The 19,321-nt window shown below is 37.7% G+C and overlaps 1 protein-coding gene across 5 annotated transcripts in view; it reads right to left on the reverse strand.

The window, feature by feature from the left end:
* The window catches only part of STK39 (serine/threonine kinase 39), a 118,508-nt gene that overhangs the window by 62,697 nt on the left and 36,490 nt on the right, over nt 1-19,321 (reverse strand). For 4 of the 5 annotated variants that reach the window (XR_008204655.1, XM_052674988.1, XM_052674986.1 and 1 more), the window contains exons 2-5: nt 13,123-13,235; nt 7,911-8,019; nt 6,546-6,687; nt 4,310-4,365 (exon numbers count right to left, since the gene is read on the reverse strand). Coding sequence is in view for 4 of the 5 variants with exons in the window: in XM_052674986.1 (XP_052530946.1) it covers nt 4,310-4,365; nt 6,546-6,687; nt 7,911-8,019; nt 13,123-13,235 (420 nt within the window). In the remaining variant the exon portion in view is untranslated. Of the gene's footprint in view, nt 1-4,309; nt 4,366-6,545; nt 6,688-7,910; nt 8,020-12,153; nt 12,275-13,122; nt 13,236-19,321 lie in introns of all 5 variants that reach the window. The other variant, XM_052674989.1, reaches the window with a different exon arrangement.

Here is a 19,321-nt window from a genome sequence, read left to right on the forward strand (position 1 = left end):
ATTAGGAAAACAAAATGCACATAGGACCTACTATTCAAAATATGCTCTTAAAAGGGCATTAGTTTCGTATGGTCATTTAGCAAAGTCAATGTATCAGCTAGACAAACCAGAGGTGTTTCTCATGACAAGGTATTATTTTAGGTTGTCTCTGGACCAAAGAGATTTTTTAGTTAGTTGGACTGGTGCTGGTAATACAGCCCTACTTCATAACTTTGCAAGCATCCATTGTTCAAAGAATGCATAAACATTTTCAAGCTGGGTACTCTTAAACCTTAAAATAATACCTTTTACATTTATTTTTCAGCAGTAATTCTAGGCTGCCTGGACTATCATCTTTTTCTTTCCCAAATTATCAGCAGAGATTGAAATGTGAATAAATATTTTAGTTATATAACCATAGCAAACCTATGGAACTCTTTAACTCTGTGGAAAAGATCTCTTTTGTTTTGGTGTGGGAGGTTTGTTTATTTTATTTTATTTATTTATTTAGGCCACAGCATTACAGAAGAGCCTGTTCCAGAAGCACTGGACAGGCAACTCTGAGTCCACACTGTCACTCCTCACTGTTAATTTTTTCCAATGGCCACAATAAAGCTTGCATTCTGAATCACCCTTGTGGTCTGGATTTGTGGGCTTTATCATTACTTTCCATTAAACAGCCATTAACCATGGAATTCTGGACCTCTTCTACATTATTAAAACACAAATACAATAGACAAGAGAGAAGTAAACCACAAATAACATTGGTTTGTCCCTTCCAACCCCTACAATTCTGTGATTCTGTGATTCTGTGAACATATGTATTTTTAACTTTCCCTGCAGTTTATCTGAGGAATAAGAAAAATCATTTTTCCCCCCAAAAATCTGTAAATTATAGATTGGAGGGATTTCATTTGAATTTCTGAAAAGAGTGAACAGCTTCAGAAACACCTACTTTTAGATTTCAAATGTCCTAGTATCAATGCCATTATTTGTAACTATTTTTTGAAGAACGCTACTGTATATGAAGAAAAACTGTATAAGCAGAAACCAAAAATAAGCACATAATTGAGATAGAAAAAAAAGTCTTTTCAGTAGCAAAGATAAATACTTTGTATCAAACAATTGTTTAAAAGTCCTTCTAGGAGCCAAGATGCAGAGCTAAAATTCTGACCATCTTTGAAAAAGACACAAGCCAGAAAACAGAAGAGGGGGAGGACACAATGAAACAAGCAAAAACAAAGCAAAATCCCTCCTTGTATAAGCTTCAAAAGGAAGTTTTGCAATACCTCACTGAGAACCATGAGATAAGCATTTCATCAATTCAAGCAAACATTTCACTACAATTCTAGTCAAGCAATGTACACTTCTGAAAAAAGAAAGAATGCTTCTATGGCTCCTCAGTAAAAACAAGACATTCATGTCTCATTCCAGACATAGCTTTCAGAAATACACACTGCTTAATAACAGACATGACTCCACAGCAGCAAGCTTTCTACCACATAGCAGACACAGTATAATTGAAGAGAAATTTCATGAAGAGGAAAGGTCAATACATTACAAGGAAAGAGCTGAACGATCTGTGTTAGTTACTAAAAGTCACAGCTAACACTAAAGAAAAAGTAAGTTTCAGAAGTCACCATTCCAGTGCATTAGTAAAGGATTCTAAATTAACGTAAGCAGAGCAGAGGGGCTGGCCAAATGAGCATAGCCCAAAAGCCATTTCTCCTCTGGCTCTTTTACCAGGACCGGGCACTGGGCCAAGCTTCAGCCAAGGCCAAACCTCCTGGGCTGGGGGGGGACAAGGCCACTGCTTCCACGGCAGTGGGGCTGCAAAGAAGTTGCAAAGGAAGGCACAGGCTGCCAAAAAAATGTTTGCTCTAACAAATTTCTCAACTCAAAGGAGGCTCTAGATTTTAGCCTAAGGCTAAAGCTAAGGAAAGGTCAGGCTTTTGTCCCTAAAAAATTGTCCCTGCTAATTTTTTCACCTTAAGCACCTGAGGCCTAGATTCAACTTTTTTGGGGGGTATCATTTAACACAAGAGTGAACATTAAGAACTTCTGCTGAAATGAGCAAGTTCCTACAGACAGCTATGCACAAACCCAAAGTGGGCAATCTTCTGCAAGAATCCTCAAAACACACTATTATTATGGGTTTTATTCAAACTCATTTTCTTGTATGGACTGAACACAACATGCATACTGCCCACGCCTCCTACAATATTTCCACTGATCTGACTACGATTCCTCTGTGTTATATGCTCTATATTTCATCTTATTTCTGTTCTTTTGCTCGTTTCTTAGATATTTTGATCCCTGCTAGGCAATTCAGGTTTAGAAGGCTGTAACCCTGATAAAGTACCAATCATCTTGTTTGTCCAATCATCTTGTTTGTCCATAAGATCTTAAAGTCCCAACATATTTAATAACAGCAGTATGCTTGTAGCAAATATTTAACGTTTTATTTGTGAATAGGAAGCCCAAAATTTCCTGCTCTGAACAGACGAATTTGGTAGTTGAAAAATAAGTATACTCAATTTTAAACAGAACAAGAAAACGCATGCGTTCGTCTTCTCCTCTAGAGACACTGAACAGAGTCTCTGTAAAGAACCTCTGAGGTCTGCAATCAGGTCTCTGTAGAGCCATTCCTCTTATTTGAAGAACATACGGTCTACTCAATTTCTTTGAAGAAATGTATGGTCTTCAACATCTGTACAAAAACTTTCGTCAGAGAAACACTAGGCCAGGCTTTATTTGTGAATCATAGCATTTTGTTGTTCTGAGGGGCTAATGGACAACTACGTTTTCAAATGTTACTCTGTATATTAGCAGTATTTATTATAGGTAAGTCTTTTTCTCATAGAAACTTGGGGTGCAACAGAATGAGCAGTAAAAAGACAAGTTCTTCCAACAAACTAAAAAGAAGCCAGAACATAACAGCTAGATTACAAATCAAGTATCTATTCTTCAAAGATTAAAGGGGATTGTACTTTATCAAGGCAAAAAAGATAAACAAGGAAGAAAAGCAGCCTCTGACATTTAAACTGCCTTTCAATTAGTGTGCAATGTTCAGCTGCCCCATACAGTACAGCCCCATACCAACAATGAAACAAGTCTGATATTGCTGCACATTTTAGCTGAAATTCTGAAGTAACCTGGTATGGAAACAACATCTGAAAGACAGACATTCCACTTATCTATTTAGCTACCGAAATTCCTCAGTCCTGCATGCCCTGGCAGCACAATAAAAACTTTACTAGTTTAAGATGCCTGCAGCAAGAAGGAGGAAAAGGTCAAGAAGCCATATGCTAGAGCTGAACTACAAAAAGATAAATTAAGCTTGTGCTTGAATGTTATCTGATTACTGTGACAGCAGATTTGACTGTGTGTGGAAGTTATAATGAGAAGTCAGCAGCTTTTTCTTCAGATTGTTCATGAGATTTGCTTTGAGCTTTTATTTTTTTTTTCAGTTAAATGGGTTACCTGGACATCTACTCCTTTAGAGTACTGGAAGATCTACAAATTCTGGAGTATTGTTTGTCTAAAGCACTATAGAAAATGAAGATGACTGCAGGGTATAAACAAGTGAATAAATGTAAGTAAAATTCAAGCCTGTAGAATTGACTATTTACTTTATTGTAAAAGCCTTAAACTCCAATAGAAGAATTAAAACTGGCTCAGCTGCAAGATAATCTTTTCCCTTCTCATTTCATAAACTTCAGGTACTAAAATATTCAAGCCCTTCACAAGGTAAGCTTACACAAAACTTTGAAAGCATCCTTTATTTGAAACCAAAATTTCAGTTACAGCCATTCTTATTACTGAGGGCTACTAAACAGGAAGGTTTCATCCCTGGGTCATGAGTTATAAGCTGTTAAGGCCTGTGAGTACTCCTGGGGAGAAAAGTAAAAAATTCTCCAGTGAGAAGTCTCACATATTAGTGACTACTTCAAAGATAAGGTCCTACAAAAGTGTAATACATACAAGACTTTTCAATCCCCACCATTAGTATTACTTCCAGAAACATTTCATGAAATAAACCTAAAAATAAGAATCGCCACTATTTGCAAGCACTTTAAGCTATAACAGTGACTCTAAAGGAAGCAACAAGAGATCATTGATGTTTCCTGATATATTTGATTGGACACAAAAAAAATGATAATTTCTAACTCATATCATTAACCAAGCATTCTAAAATTGGATGACCTGCAGCTGCAGTGCTTCAAAAAAGGAATAGTTAAAAGTCAACAGAAAAACTTCTATACGTTGCCCCTACATCAGCTCCAAATACCTTTTAATTTAGCCACTACTTCTCTACCACTGCCATTACCTGCTATTTGTACAGAGCCATCTTCACCCAGCAGGATGTTGCCAGCCTTCAAATCTCTAGAATGTACAAATAAGAAGTTACCTTTACATAAAGAATACATATATTCATTTTTATGTAAAAAGAGACAAAAAAACACCTTTAAATTTCTTAATTTCACAAGATAGCATTTGAAAATATTAAAGGCAGAAACAGGAACTAAAGTTCAAAATGTAACTTACTTTCAATAAAACAGAGCGCAGAATAAATTAATGAACTCCATCTTTATATACAACCACACATATTGGCCTTGGCATAAAATGAGCAAGATTCAGGGATGCGTTTTTAGAACAAATACTGAGGTTCAGCTCTTTTGCCTCCTTTTATAAATATAACCTCACAAACTTTCAGACCTTTAGAGCAAGAACGAACACTTTCTTACATCCAAATGCCTCACTACTGGGAAAAAAAAAACAAAAAAAAAACAACAACCCAGTTGCCTTTGATCTGTTCAGAGAAAAGATCCAACTTCGAGAAAGACAAATAGAAAATACCATTTGTACATTTCTCTAGATTTCTATGCAATGGAATTAAGTTTTTCTATGGTGTACCATGATGAAAAGCTACTTGAAACTGAACCTGTCAGAAATGTGGTATGTTCTTAAACATCAACTACCTATCAATTTAACATATCACTCATAGGTAACTTAGATTAAAAGAAAAAAAATCTGGCTTTTGGGGGGGGAGGCTTAATTGCTTTGATGTTTTGGTTTGCTTTTTTTGTCCTTAATAGAAACATACATCCCATTCTTAAAGCACAGGATCTTTCATATACAAAATACCATAAACATTTAGCTTTCCAAAATTTACTGAAGGTAACATTTTGCTATTGAATATAACATAACCTGTTTCTTCATACATAAAGGAGAACGCATTGAAACAACAGAATAAAATCCATTAATTTTGGGAATGTCTCCAACTGGCAACTACTGCTTAAAAAAGGACTCCCTGACCTATCACAGCTTTCATCTCCCAAATGCAAGGGGTAAATGAAGGCGTACAATATTCTTTAGATCAGCGCTTCAGTGGTGTTGCACAGTTTATAAACTAGATGCTATAAAAAGGAGAAATCTCACATGCAATAAGGAGCTTTATCTCTTTTAAGCTTCTTCAAAAAGGTACACGGGCAGTTCGCAAATATGACCTCAAAGGATCCTGTTATCCCTAAAAGCTGATGGATATTCCTTCTGCAGCAACATTAGCTTAATAAAAATTACAAATTAAGTTTTATGACAGATCTTTGGAATTCCAGAGCAGAAGTTAACTATATTTTATTTCTCCATTTATCTTAATTTTCTCTCCACAAAAGGAAGAAACTTCTTAATTTACAAAGGCAGTTCATTTATAGGATGAGACAAAAGCAGTACACCAAAAGAACTATTACTCTGCTACGTCTCTACTAGCAGCATTTTCAGTTCTGTCTGCCGTGATTATTTTTTTTTCTCCTCTCTTGTAAAGAGCAGTCCTAGAAACGGAGAGCCCCTTGTTGGCACTTTCATAAAAAGGCAAATTCACTGCAGCAAAATTAATCAGGGAGGTGAAAGCACAGCACTTCCTTGCAACTTCTAAACAGTGGAAACAACCTGCTGATCACTATAATATGCGCATATAGAACACCCTAGGGCATCTGCACAATTTATAATGAGAAAGCCAGCAGAGTGAGAACACACAGGAAAACAATCATTTAGATATGTATACACCAAGATCTAATTTTCATATCAGTCCCAGCTTCATGTTTGGTTGGTCATAAAGAGAAATCTGTGCTATTAGACAATACTGACTATCGGGAAGAAATACATTTCACATTTAAACAGATTGTTCAATTGCCTTATATAATGAATGGGTTTATTATGCAACACAATATACAACTATAAGCCACAGATCATACCACAAACTAAAGTTAAATTAAATCTCTGGAATACCAGCAGTTACAGGAATACAGACCACAGTTTTTGCAGACTTAGTGCAGCACAGGCCTATGTTAAATATAAAAAGGAAAGAGAATAAAGTAAAATACAAAGAATTAGCAACAAACTAACAGTCAAGATTAACAGCAGCTGCCTGAGCATTATCATTTAAGAATTACTGATTGCATTCAAGCAATAGAATTTGCTTAACCAAAAAACTGCAGCTGACCAGTATCAACAGCACCCTATACATTCAACTTTGAAAATATTTTTCACTGTGTATATGCTCCTACCTGTGAATTTGCCCATTCTTGTGCAGATAGTCTAAACCTTCCAAAACCTCCTTAAGAATTGTTGCTATTATGGGTTCTTCAAGGACGCCATTTTTGTGCTCTCCTCTGTTGACAATATACTTTATTATATCAAGCATTGAACCTACATTGCAAATCCAGGTAAGAAAGAAAATATTTCAGATTCTTGAAGACAACATATTTCTTCATTCTCCCCTTGTTATTTAAGTTTTCAGCTAACTAGTTCTTAGAATAAAGCACACCATACTTTCATTCAAACAAACAAACAAAAGCAATGTTTTTTGCCAAAAATATGGTAATTGTTCATTAGGAAGACATAATTGATAAGTTACAGATGCAAGTCTAAAGCAAATTTAAACAGAAAAGCACAAAACATGTTTTAGTTTATTATCCAACTTAAATTATAGTTCGTGAATTTATGATGTAGGATAAACAGGAAGCTGCAAGACTAGGAGATAATCTTTGAAGACCAATGTTGTCTACATTCCTACTGACGCGTACTTTGACAACGAATTTCAGTTATTGCTATATCTTCTATCTATCCAGGCACTTTTCAGTACTTCAAAGTACACTCCCCTCAAAAAAAAAAAAATCACTGGTTCCTCTCAGTGCCTGCTTTTGAGTGAATAGAACAAGAGAACTGAATAATTAAAAGAAACGTGATGTAGGACTTCCCCCCCATGCTTTCTAGGATAACAATACAGATGTCTGTCGCCAACAAGACTAATTTTGAAGAACACCATGTGGCAGCTAGGAACCTCTTACTTTGGATTTCACTTTTCTAAGCCTAAAGTGCATTCAATTTAGTCCCTTTTGCTTCTTTCAGAACCATGTGAAGCTCTAATATTTTTCATTTATACCACAAAAGACTGTAAAAGGTGTTCAGTTAGCTTAGGCAATAAAAATAATTCGATGTGTGTAAAGCCTGTCCCAGGAAGAATAAGGAACTAGAAATACACGTGGTTTGTTTTTTTTTTTTTTTAAGAGGGGATTTGTAACTCTAAAAAAAAAATGCCACATTGACAGAAGTGACTTAATTCTCACCATTACTTTTCCAAACACAGTCTTAATATACAGCTATAACAAAATGATTCAGAATAAAAAATGACAGCAATTTGATCAACTGAATTAATCCCAGCAATTCATAGTATGTAAGATCAATGTACATACAGTCTTTTTAAGCTCATATATTCCTGCTATAACATTCAGCATGTCTACGTCTTAAGATCCATCCTATTAAGACTCTCACCCTTCCCCCGCTTAGTTTAGGTTAATTAACTCAAAGAACACACATTAGAAAATTCATACAATTTCCTTGCAGCTAAACAAGTAAAAGCAGTAACTTACCCCCACTTAGCAGCTTCATAACCAGCCAAAGCTCATCCTTCACCACAAACGATGTGTAATAGGTCACCACATTGGGGTGATTGCATTGACTCATTGCTTGAATTTCTTTCTGTAAGAAATACAAAGCCCAGCATAACACAGACAGCTATCAATTCTGCTTGTGTGAAGTAAAAGTTTAATTCCAAAGTGAAATACTACAACAGAACTGAAGTACGCAAAGAAGATGCATTAAGGCTCTGAAATGCTTCAATTTACCTATAGATCTATATGCAAGATCAAGTATCATTGCAAAGAACATAAGGGATGCTTGGCCAGGAGATACAGGTATAATTGCAACAATTTTCTTCTGATACCAGCTGAGAAGTTATGTTTAAAGTCCTATATTTTGAATGAGCATGAAGATGAAGTTGTGAGTACAGGCTGGACAACAGAACATGAAGGTGCTCAAAACCCACTGCCTTTCCTGTTCAAAAGCAGTACAAAAGGATAGAACAGAGCAGGAAGGAAAGAAGGACAGAAGGATAAAATATACAGAATCACTGGCCTGGCTCTGCTTACTCTGAGATGGACAGATAGTCTACGATGCCAGGCAATCAAACAGAAATAGAATAGGAACAATTAATGTTACAGACTGAAAGTCTAAGGAAACAATTGAGTAGAGGAGCACGCAATCACCAAAAGATGCACGATGATGTGGCACTACCAAGTAACACCATTTATGACACAGCTGTATGCATTAAAAATGACAGTCTTGTATCTTTCCGTTCAAGTAAGGCTTTTTTCTATTCAGTATTTCACGTAACTGTTCTGTTGCACCTTTCTGGCTGTTCTCGTTGTTCTGTCAACTCTTAACACAGAATCCTCTGAGCATCCTTTGAACCTGAGTGTCGAGCCTCAAAGAAGCTTTAGCATCTATAGCCCTACCTCTTTCCCCCTCTCTGCCTCTGGCCATGCAGCCCTAATCCATCCCTGGCATCAGAAAATGTACTCCTGGAGGGTGAGTCAGCCCAGGAGTCAATCCAGCTAGAAATTGAACTCTTAGCCTCCCTCCCTGAAAAGTAACTGCCTTCAGGTGGCTCATCAGTGCTCACTTGAGGCTACCACTAAGGCAGTCCAAACTAGGTGGATTAAAGATGCCCATAGATGCCATTTTGAACTTTTGGCCTCATTTCAGTGACTGTTTTTAAAAAGTTTTCAGGGAGTTATTTGCAATGCACTCAAGATCACAGCCCCTTGCAATAAAATGTTAATTACAGCATTAAAAATTGATTTCATCTCACATCTATTGGTGAGTATTGAGTCAGCAGCTTACATTTCAGCTAGTTACGTTGTCAAGAGCCCTCCTCCCCAGACAGCTTCTCAGACCCAAACCACAGCAGGATGAATGCCTGTATAGCTACCTAACTGAACAACTCACAACACAGCTTTTTGGTTTTTTGTTTGTTTTGAGCTGGGACACAATAGGCAGCTAAAAGAGGAGAAGAAATGTACATGGACACAATTCCCTTTCCCAGCAGATGCACCAACTTAAATGCAAGGTAAATTACTGCCTCACGTTCTCAGCTCAGCTATCCATACCAATCCCAAGTATAACTCTCCCATCCCTTATTACTATTTCATTCCTTATACCAGTTTATTGCATTACCAGCACAAGAAAGCAATTGTTCACAAAGTCTGCCTGCTGCTAATGGAAAGCGCTTTCAGTGTTTTATCTGCATACAAGAAATGGAGGCAGAAAGTGAACTATCACAGGAAACATGGCCAAAGGTATTTTGTATCTCAGCTTTTCCCGAATGAGTATTCGGGAAACAAAGTAGAAAGCAGATGGGGGGAAAAAGGGATTAAGTTTTGGTGGGAAGTAGTAATCTGTTGAGAACAGTTGGATGGTTGGGATGTTTGGACTTGATCATCTCAAAGGTCTTTTCCAAACTAGTTAGTTTCATGATTCTAATTTCAAACACTCAATTCTCTGCAGCCTCTATCAATTCAGAAAAGTAAGAAAATAGCACTCCATAAAGGTGTTATTTGGCTGAGGCCCATGTTATGCACCAGTGAAAGAGAAACATTTACTTAAAATATGCATCCTACGGAACAGTTTGTAGCAGGATGTCCAGGTGAATGCCCAGAAGGCAGTCTTCACATCCCATAGCTTTAGACATTTGACTGTATCCAAGCTAGAGGAGCATTTAAACTTTCAAGTATTTCTCATCCCTCTGCTTCTGTGCTTCTTTCTCCTTTGATCTTTAAGGTCTTTTCCAACCTGAGCAATTCTATGATTTGTGCTAGCATAAGCATTTGGGAACTGCATAAGGAGCCATGCCTTGGTTAACAGCTAACTTCTTTTCAGCCAGATTATTTCTGGTCCTGTTTCACTGATCAGCTGCACAAAAATGTATCTGTCTAAGGGCAGATGAGCGACACAGCAATAAGCAACCGTGAGACATCTACTTTTGGTGCTAAGCTATAGCATTCATGGGACCAGCCTCCAGCTCCAAGTGGCCAGGCAGGTGACACAGTTCCATAGGTGTTCCTGAAGGACACAGACATCTGGGATATAGCCACTCAGATTAGTCATGATGTGTTACGGGCTCCTCCAAGAACAATCCAGACAGAACTCAAATTCCTTGGTGAAAGATGGAGATCTGGAAATAGCTGTGTAAGGGCATTTAGATAAAGACTTCACTTTACTGTTATTAACCAGCTCCATGAGTGCCATACTTATCTGACAGTACTCCACTGTAATAACTAAGCCTTATAATGGATATAAGAGCTCCCCTTCCTAACAACACATAACACTCAGACACTCTCTTAAAGGCAGACCACACAACACATAGCAGGCTTACTACTGTAATGAACATACAGACATTTCAAAACAGCATTCCATTCACACTGTCCTGAGCACCTCAGAGAGAGCACAGACAGTAAGCCATTCTGTGGATGTGTCTCTTTTTCTCTTGCTGTTTTTTTCTTGTTAATGTTTTTAAAAGAGGAGATATGGGGATGGGAGAAGATATCCTTGTCAGAACAGTACTAAGGACAGGAACTTCTTCCTTGGCTTCTGGGGTTAAGTTACATTTAGCTTACAATAGTGAGAACACAAAATATTATAGAAAACAGAGTACTGAATTTCAAGAGTTTGGCTGTAACTTAAGTATTATTTAAATCCCTCCCCCACTGCTTTTTCTATTTTAATTGACAATGGCCCAAAACTTAAGTCTGCTTATGTGGACATCAGGCTTGCTGCATTTTCCCATGGCTCTGAAGGCCTCAGAGCTGAGAACATGAAGGATGTCTTTGCACACCATCCAGAAGTACTCAACGGCAGAATTACACTTAACAGCATGTTCAGAGAGCACTTTTGAAGTATCCCAATACTAACAAAAACTGATTAGAAAAACAAGTAATTGAGAACCGAGCAGAATCAAAAGTGTTAAAAAGCTCAAAAGCACTTTAACCAGCAAGAACAAAAATTAGCAGGGCTATCACAGTCTTGAAAGCAAGAAAATCATATATCATATATGGCCTTTTTTTCCATTCGCTAAACGGAAACTGAGAAAGTCAGAATTCATATTCAGCTCAAAAAAAAAAAATCACAAAAAAAAAGAAAACACAGAAAAGCATAAATCAGCTTTTTTTTTAAAAAAAAAAAAAAAGAAAAGAAAAGAAAAGAAAAGCTACCACGGACAGTTGTCTTCGTATTAAAAGATAACAGTATGGGGCCAGAAATTCACCAGACAGTGGAGATAACTCAGCAGTGAGAATACCCAAGTACTTGTTAAGGTAATCACTTACAATCTCGTAACTAACTGCCATCATCACTACACAATCCAGATATCTTTCAGAGTTTCTGCAGCTTTGGCATTTTATTTGTTTTGTTTTTAAATCTGTTGCAACTTTAGTTCCCATTATTCAAACTCTGACCAAACAGACCCATGTTTGACCATACCACATTAATTAATAGTTGTGTTTTTACAGAATGTTCCTTATGGGCTGTAGTAATTTATAAATCACAGCACAGCACGTCACTTTGGACAGAATTTATCTTTGAGTTTTCATCTGAGAGAAATCTCACTTCTTCAGAGGTAGTTTCCACTACCACAATCTTCTTAAAAAATAAAAAACAACGCTCCATACAAGCTGTTACATAAACTGAAGGCAAATGCCATCAATCACCGGGGAAGAGCATTTTGGGTCCTCTACTGTAAACAAGCCATTTTTTCTGAAGAAACTGGATGGACCATACCCTCTGTATCAAATTCAAGATATCTTTTGCACTGGCAATTCCCTGCTGAGGAGATCATTTCCTTCAGAGGCAGGAATTTCTGCATTAGAAAAAGCCCACAGTCTCTAGGCAGAAGTATAACCTGTGGAACAGAAGAGAGTATTCTCACTTTTAGAATGGCTTTTGGTTCTTTGATTCTTGCTATGCTGCCTATATATAAATAAGCAACAGTCTTGTAAGCACCTGACTAGGAGCAATAAAAGTAACAGTGGTTTGGAGTTTGTTTGTTTTGGACTTTTTGTTGTGCTTTAAAAAGAGTTTTGTGATTTGTCTGGATTGCCATGCAGTGCAGAGGAAGCGATCTTGTAGTCCTTTACAGGTGCCTCCCTCCTCTGATCAGTAACCCAAACAAACAACATTCCTTAAATGGTTTGCAATGGCCTACTGGATAAATGCACGTTATTAGCTGTAACAAGAGTTTCCTTGTGTAGATGGCAATGTAGCCATTCTTAGTTTCCCCTACAAAACGTATTATAAAATACTCAATTCCCCCCCCCCATTTATGGTGCTTTAAACATTAAGGAGACCTACTAAATTTTGCCTTGATTTTTAATCAGTGTTTAACCAATGGAAAACATTTTTTCTCACTGTTGAGAAGTGAGGGACATCAAGACAGTAATCTCCTGAAAACCAAGCATCCAGAAAGCAAAGGAAAAGATTCTTCCTGCATTTCTCAACAGTTGGTTATCCCAAAGGGATTCAAATTTGCACTTGCTTCTGCAGCATTAAAGAAATACACATTAATACAATCCATTTTAGGAGAAAGACACACATTTTAGGTTACTTTCCAGTCCTTTTCTGTTACCCTGCATAAAATATTTGCCCTCACTTTTAGACCAAGCAAATACTGAAATGGAAAAAAAAAAAAAAAAAAACCACACAAAACGAACACCACCTCCCTGGGAATACGTTTCCCTTCAATTTACTTACAAGTAACTCATCCATACTGGTTTGGCATTTTTCTAAGTTGATCCTCTTTATTGCTACACGCTCTTGCCGGGGTTTGCATAGCGCTGCCTGTACAACTGCTGTAGCACCACTACCTGAAAAAGGATAGAAAAGAAGAGAGACTTAGCAAAATAGTAGTTTAAACCAGCGCCCATCATAAGAATCTAGCAGTAAAAAGTTAAAATCCTTGGTCAACCTTTTACAGTACTTCCTCACACGCACATTTTTCTTCTGGGAAGTCAGTTTAAACACTTCTCAAATAGAGAATTTTTCTTCTGTACCTCAAAGCTTCTGTTCCACACTCCACAAACAAATTCCAAGATGACAACTTAAAATGCTGCACTTACAAGTCACACCCACTTCATATATGCATTTCATATAGCTTGGGAACCATCTGACCTTTAGACACATCAAGAACATCAATGAAGAACATAACTTTCAGAGTTAACATGATTTTAGTGTTAAATAGAGATTCTGGGCTTCATCAAATGCTGTGAACTTTGTTGTTTCAAGTCATCCCTGATTAGCAGGTTTTTGTTCCCACTATGCAATGGAAAGAAAAAAATATCATTGTAGTTCAACATGCCAAACCTTCCATAGTTTTGTGTGTTCCGGCTCATCAATCATGATAAGCTTAAATCATACAAAAAGCATGCTGAGTCTTGCAAAGAGCACTGGAGGCACAAACGTCACACTAACAGTAAGAAGGTACACGTTACATCTGTATTACATGGTCATACAATACACAAATAATGCTTGACAGAATTGAACAAAAATACTAGGAAAAATATTAAATCATTATTTTTAAAAAGCGTGATTCATGAACAGCAATAATAAGAAGTCTTGTTGCTTCTTTCATTAAGCACCCATTAACTTAGCTCCGGTCAGTACCACCTCACTAAATTAATCAGATGATTGCAACTAGTATTTCAAGAGTTGTGCCCTGTTCACACACCTTACTGCCACATCAAGTAGAGCCGTGTGTGCTTCCTCAAAGTAATTACATCATGCTCAACCATGCAGAAATCTAAAATCCTCTGATGAGTGGTTTCTACCTGTAAATCTATTTTAATATCAACTATGGATTCCTGGTACCTCACTGAGTTGGAGCCACATGCTATATTAGCCTGCTCAGACATTATGTTCTATTTATCCTCAGTAATTGGCATTTCCTAGAGGAATAGAAATTGCGAACAAAAAGCCTTTTGTTGTCAAGACCTACCAACATGGATACAGTTACCAGTTAACTTAAAACAATTGGAAGCTTTTTCCTCTGCAGCAGCAATACCTCACGACTGAAAGTTATTGGCATGTTTTAATTCCTTAATCGCTCTTTGTTTAGATATTTCTATATATTGTTCATTTGCATGTTTGGTGTTTTGGTTCCCTCCACTCCCTCAGTCTAAGCAAAGCTTTAACTCAGCATACAAGCTTTATTACAAAGTGCTCATCTCATCTCAAAGTCTCCACAGGATTTGCTAGTCGTTCTTTTACAGGACTTTCCTTGGTGCATCTTTTCTCTCTAAGCCAAGTACCATTTGCTACAAGTAGCAAAAGATCTTCACTTTCAAAATGGTTACATACAATTATCACATAAAAGACAAGCAGAAAAAGAGCAAAGAAAAGTTGTTGATCCACGTCAGAATGAAATCCTTCCTGCTTCCTCAAGTTAAAATAGAAATAATAAAATACAATAAAATAGCCCTGGCTCCAGTGTTTTCAACAAGAAACAAGGAGGATATCCACCAACTATCGGTGGGATGTGCATATGGCAGAGAGCCTTGTTCTGATCCTCCTGTGCACACAAGCCTTGCTGAGGAAGCTGTAGCTATGTCTCAGAGTGCCCTTTGTGAGGGGGCTCATCACTGTCTCTGCAGCCCTGCACAGCCCAGTCCTCCACCAGCAGCAGAACCACAGGATGCTCATGCTGCAAAAGGGCAGCTCCACAGCCCCCACCAGCCTTCGCTGCCTCCCATCAAGGGCCTCCTGCCTCTGACCTAGACTGCTCTGCCAGTCCTGCACGGCTCAGCACTGAGGAGCTTCCCGAAGTACTTTGTGGGGGACCCAGGCACTTCACCACAGCCACTGTGTCTTCAGAGGAAGAACCACCAGAGGAGCCAGGGCAAATGACAGAAGCATATCCCTCTGTCCAGGGCAGCACCCCCAAAAGAGGAGGGCCAGCAGCAGCACCCTGGACTTACCTCCACCATGCAAGATGTGGCAACAGAACCAGCACTACCTGGCACTCGCAGTCAGAGCATGGTTCAGGGAGCTGCAAGACCAACATCAATCTCTCAGTCTGTTTCTGAGAGAAAATAAAAACAACAAAAAAAAAAAGGCCCTGATATTGACAAGGCAGTTGAGGTTGCTGCCCCTACCCTTTCTCCCTTTCCTGGTTTTGGTGAAAGCCATGGAATCATGCATTTACCTCCACAATCACTAACCAGCCAGTCATGATGACAGTGCTAATAAAATGAGCACAGGCTGCAATAAATAAAAGATGGACCTCACGTTCTAATAATAATAATCCAATTATCAGGATCCTCTCATTCTGCTAGCTTCTTCAAGCTGCAAAAAGCTAACTTACCTGCAGAAAAATAGTGATCTTTGTTCTTGTTGTGTTTGTTGCTGTTGTTTTAAGAAAATGATGAATTGAGATTCACAGAGGACATAAAGCTAATTTGATTTGTTTCTTTCTGAAGATTTATCCCTTTCTATTTGCTGGCTAAGTAGTAGCTGACCAGCAGGATGATGGCAGGTAAGGAATGCCACATGTTACACTATGGAGGAATGATCAGTTGGACCAAATGACAGGGAAATTGAAAGCAGAACATCTATTGGAGGAACTACTCTCAAGCAGGACTGTTCAGCACTTCCTGAATCACAGCATGCATGAGAAAGCCAAAAGCCACTTCCAGTGGGGATAGCAACACTCTTGGTGCCCCTAGGATTTCATCAAGTCCCACTGCACCTATTGACTGGTCAGAAGGAACTACCCTCAGGTGGTTTCCCCAGTCACTTCAGAGGAAAAACAGATGAATAGAGAGAAGTGGCATTTACAGCAATTCATAAAGCTGTAGAGTCTGACCTCAGCATATTCAGAACCATAGCCATCAAGAGTCCAGGTGCAAGCCATTGTTACTGTATCTGCCTCAGCTTTTTTTGTTGTGTGTTGCGTCAGCCTCTCTCGCCAAGAGAAGTATTACCATCCAGGGACTCAGTACTGACCTCCTGTGCCACCATCCAATTTGTGCATCTTTCATATGCAGCCAAAACATTAAAAATAATTAAATTTTCCACATTGAGCAGCTGTGTCATAACTCAAACTCACACCTCAACACCCAAAAACATAAAAAATTTTTGCCACTTCCCACCACCATCCAAAAAGCTCCTTCCTTAGAAAGCAACATCTCCATTTACACCAGGATGATAAATGGAACGTTTTCCTTTGAAGGATGAGCCCTTTGTGCATCCCAATATGATTTTTTTTCTTTTTTTTTAAAAAAAAAAAAACAAAAAAAAAACTCCTGTCAGCACCATAAAGGCAACAGCCTGTCCTAACACTTTCACAAGAGAAACATTCAGCAATGACTTCATCCTTCCTGTTCTTCCAGGAATACTGAAAATACTATTCAATATCCATACAAATCCAGACATTTCAAAAGAAAAAAAAAGAAAAATCACACTGGAAACGCTTCTGAAAAGCTGCATAAGAAAACTGACTCTCATTGCAGGACCACAATCCCCTCATCAGGTTGTCATTTGAACTCTACTTTATGCAGCAAAATAAAATGAAGATTTGCTATTGCAAATCATATCTTCTGCCCAGAAAAAACTAGCTGCTAAGAGAGAATTATTACTCATTTCTGAAGTAGCACTATAAACAAATGCTGGTGTTGATTTAGTCGGTTAGCACATTTTATTGCTTCTCATTTGGATTGGAAGTAAAAATTTGGAACAATTCTAATAGAACAGGGACACGAACGCAGTATTTTCCTAGTTTTCCGGATGTCACCACATAGTACATCACTCTCTTCGGAGAATGAAGCAATCTACCAACACAAAGACAGTATTGCTACTGCAGTCATAAAGATCTCCAGTTAATACCACACTGCTGAGCTACAAAGCATCTTCAGCAAGTTCACAACAGAACATGCTTTGTTATGGATGCATGCTGAAAGCAAAACTTACCTATTTCTGATACCACTTCTCATGAAAAAATAGAAATGGCAAAGCAATGTAAATGCTGCCATAATACTAGTGACATTATTTGTCTTATTATTAGACTGAAGTAGCTCAAAAAAAATGGAAGAAAACCATGCTAAAGGAATAAACAAGTTTAAGTCCTGTCTACATAATAAAACGTCAACAAAACATAGAAGTGAAGAGGGAAAAGTTTATAAATCAGTTGTGATCCTTCTCAACCAAAATATGATCTCAGAAGTCTAAAGATACAGCCCAAGCTGATGATCTTGTTAATTACACTTCTTTAGGACAGAAACTACAATCAGAAAGAAAACAATATTTTTCTGGTCTGCTAAATTAATTGTTTTTGTAGTACTATAATTAAACAGGTATACTTGGTGCACAGTTTGCTTACAGCTATAATCAATTATATATCAATTGTTTCTGTTAAGTAAGCCCTCAGACATTCAACATTAAGATCCACGATCTTTAAGATCTTAAGTTCACACAATATCTGAAAGCAAGATCAGGAACACTGAAAACATTCCAATTCCAATGGTACATTACCATAGCTCAGCTTAATGATTATGTTGTGAAGTTTTTATTATACCAGCCTTCTAGGTCATCCTGAATTTTCACCTGTAATTTACTTCTGAACAGAATAAGTCCAAGGCACATACATATTCACGGGAATAATTAGACAAATGAAACAACTCAGAAATCATTAATTGTAAAGACAAAGGATTAATGGAGACAGCTAATTTATCATACTGAAGTTTCCACCAAGTCATTGACTAAAGTCATACGCTTAGTCAAATACTTAGGGTCAAAGGATTAGGAATATTAACTGTATCAACGTCACAAACTTAATACATCAATTAACAAATGAACAATGCTGACTGTTGAAAAATTGCACCCAACAATTCTTCAGATAAGCTTTTAAAAACCTATCATTATTATCAGCATTGCCAACATCTCAACAGCATAAGAGAAACTCTCAAGGAAAGCTTCCGGTCAACCCGAAATCAAATTAAACGCTAGAAGCATACACAGTACTCCATTAAAAATTATCTTCCCCTTCATTGACACTGTTTTCTGAAAGAGAATCAGTAAATGACACTGACGTGGCAGCTGCTTCAGGAAATATCAAATCCTTCCCTTGGTATCAGGTAACCTCACTATCACCCGCTTCTCCCTATATACTGTCCCAGATTTTTTCCTCAATAATACATTTTCTGTCCCATTGAAGGGTCTTTTTTCCCCATGACTACTTCACAGTCTAGCATTGTACATCTCAGGTACACATCAGATATGACAGCATAGTCTCCAGCAACAAGTACAAGCACAAGTGCAGGAAGCAGGTGGAGAGAGAAGGATCACACTGCTGCCATGTGATCCTACAGTTGGTGAGGAAGGAAGATAGCAGCCAAACACTACAGATGAAGACAAAAAAGAGAAAAGCATTCAACAAGTGCTGGTTGCTCTTATCATGGCCTTGTTAGTGCCAACAGAGAAAACACCATATGATGCAGATAGAGACAGACAAAAGAAATAAAGAGTTCAAAGCATGTTCTCTCAAATATTTCACACCAACCAGCATTGGTTCTTTCTGCCACTGCTGGATGATACTTTTTAACATCCAACAAGCTTCAGCTGAGCTATTCTTAAGCACAAAGGCCTTTAAACTTGCCAAGAAATGGAAATCTAGCAGAGTTGTCGGGATTTCATCGTACTAGCAAAACTACATTAAAAAGATTCACCAATTCAGAAAAGCTATTTCATCAAATTTCATCAAGTGCAACTTCATTCAGGAAAAACGTAACTTGTAATCTTGGAGCACTAGTAAGTTTTCTAGCATGGTATTTATTTTCCAAGTTCAACAAGCAGATTGCTCTGCTACTGTTCAGGAGCATACAAGTGATTTCAGCAAAGGGAAGTCATTAAGAGTAACTAAATTAACTTTATTTTTAAGCTCCATCCTTAAAGAGCCAAGAAT

The sequence above is a fragment of the Tympanuchus pallidicinctus genome, unplaced genomic scaffold (assembly GCF_026119805.1).
Source record: "Tympanuchus pallidicinctus isolate F22 unplaced genomic scaffold, pur_lepc_1.0 scaffold15, whole genome shotgun sequence".
Taxonomy (NCBI): domain Eukaryota; kingdom Metazoa; phylum Chordata; class Aves; order Galliformes; family Phasianidae; genus Tympanuchus; species Tympanuchus pallidicinctus.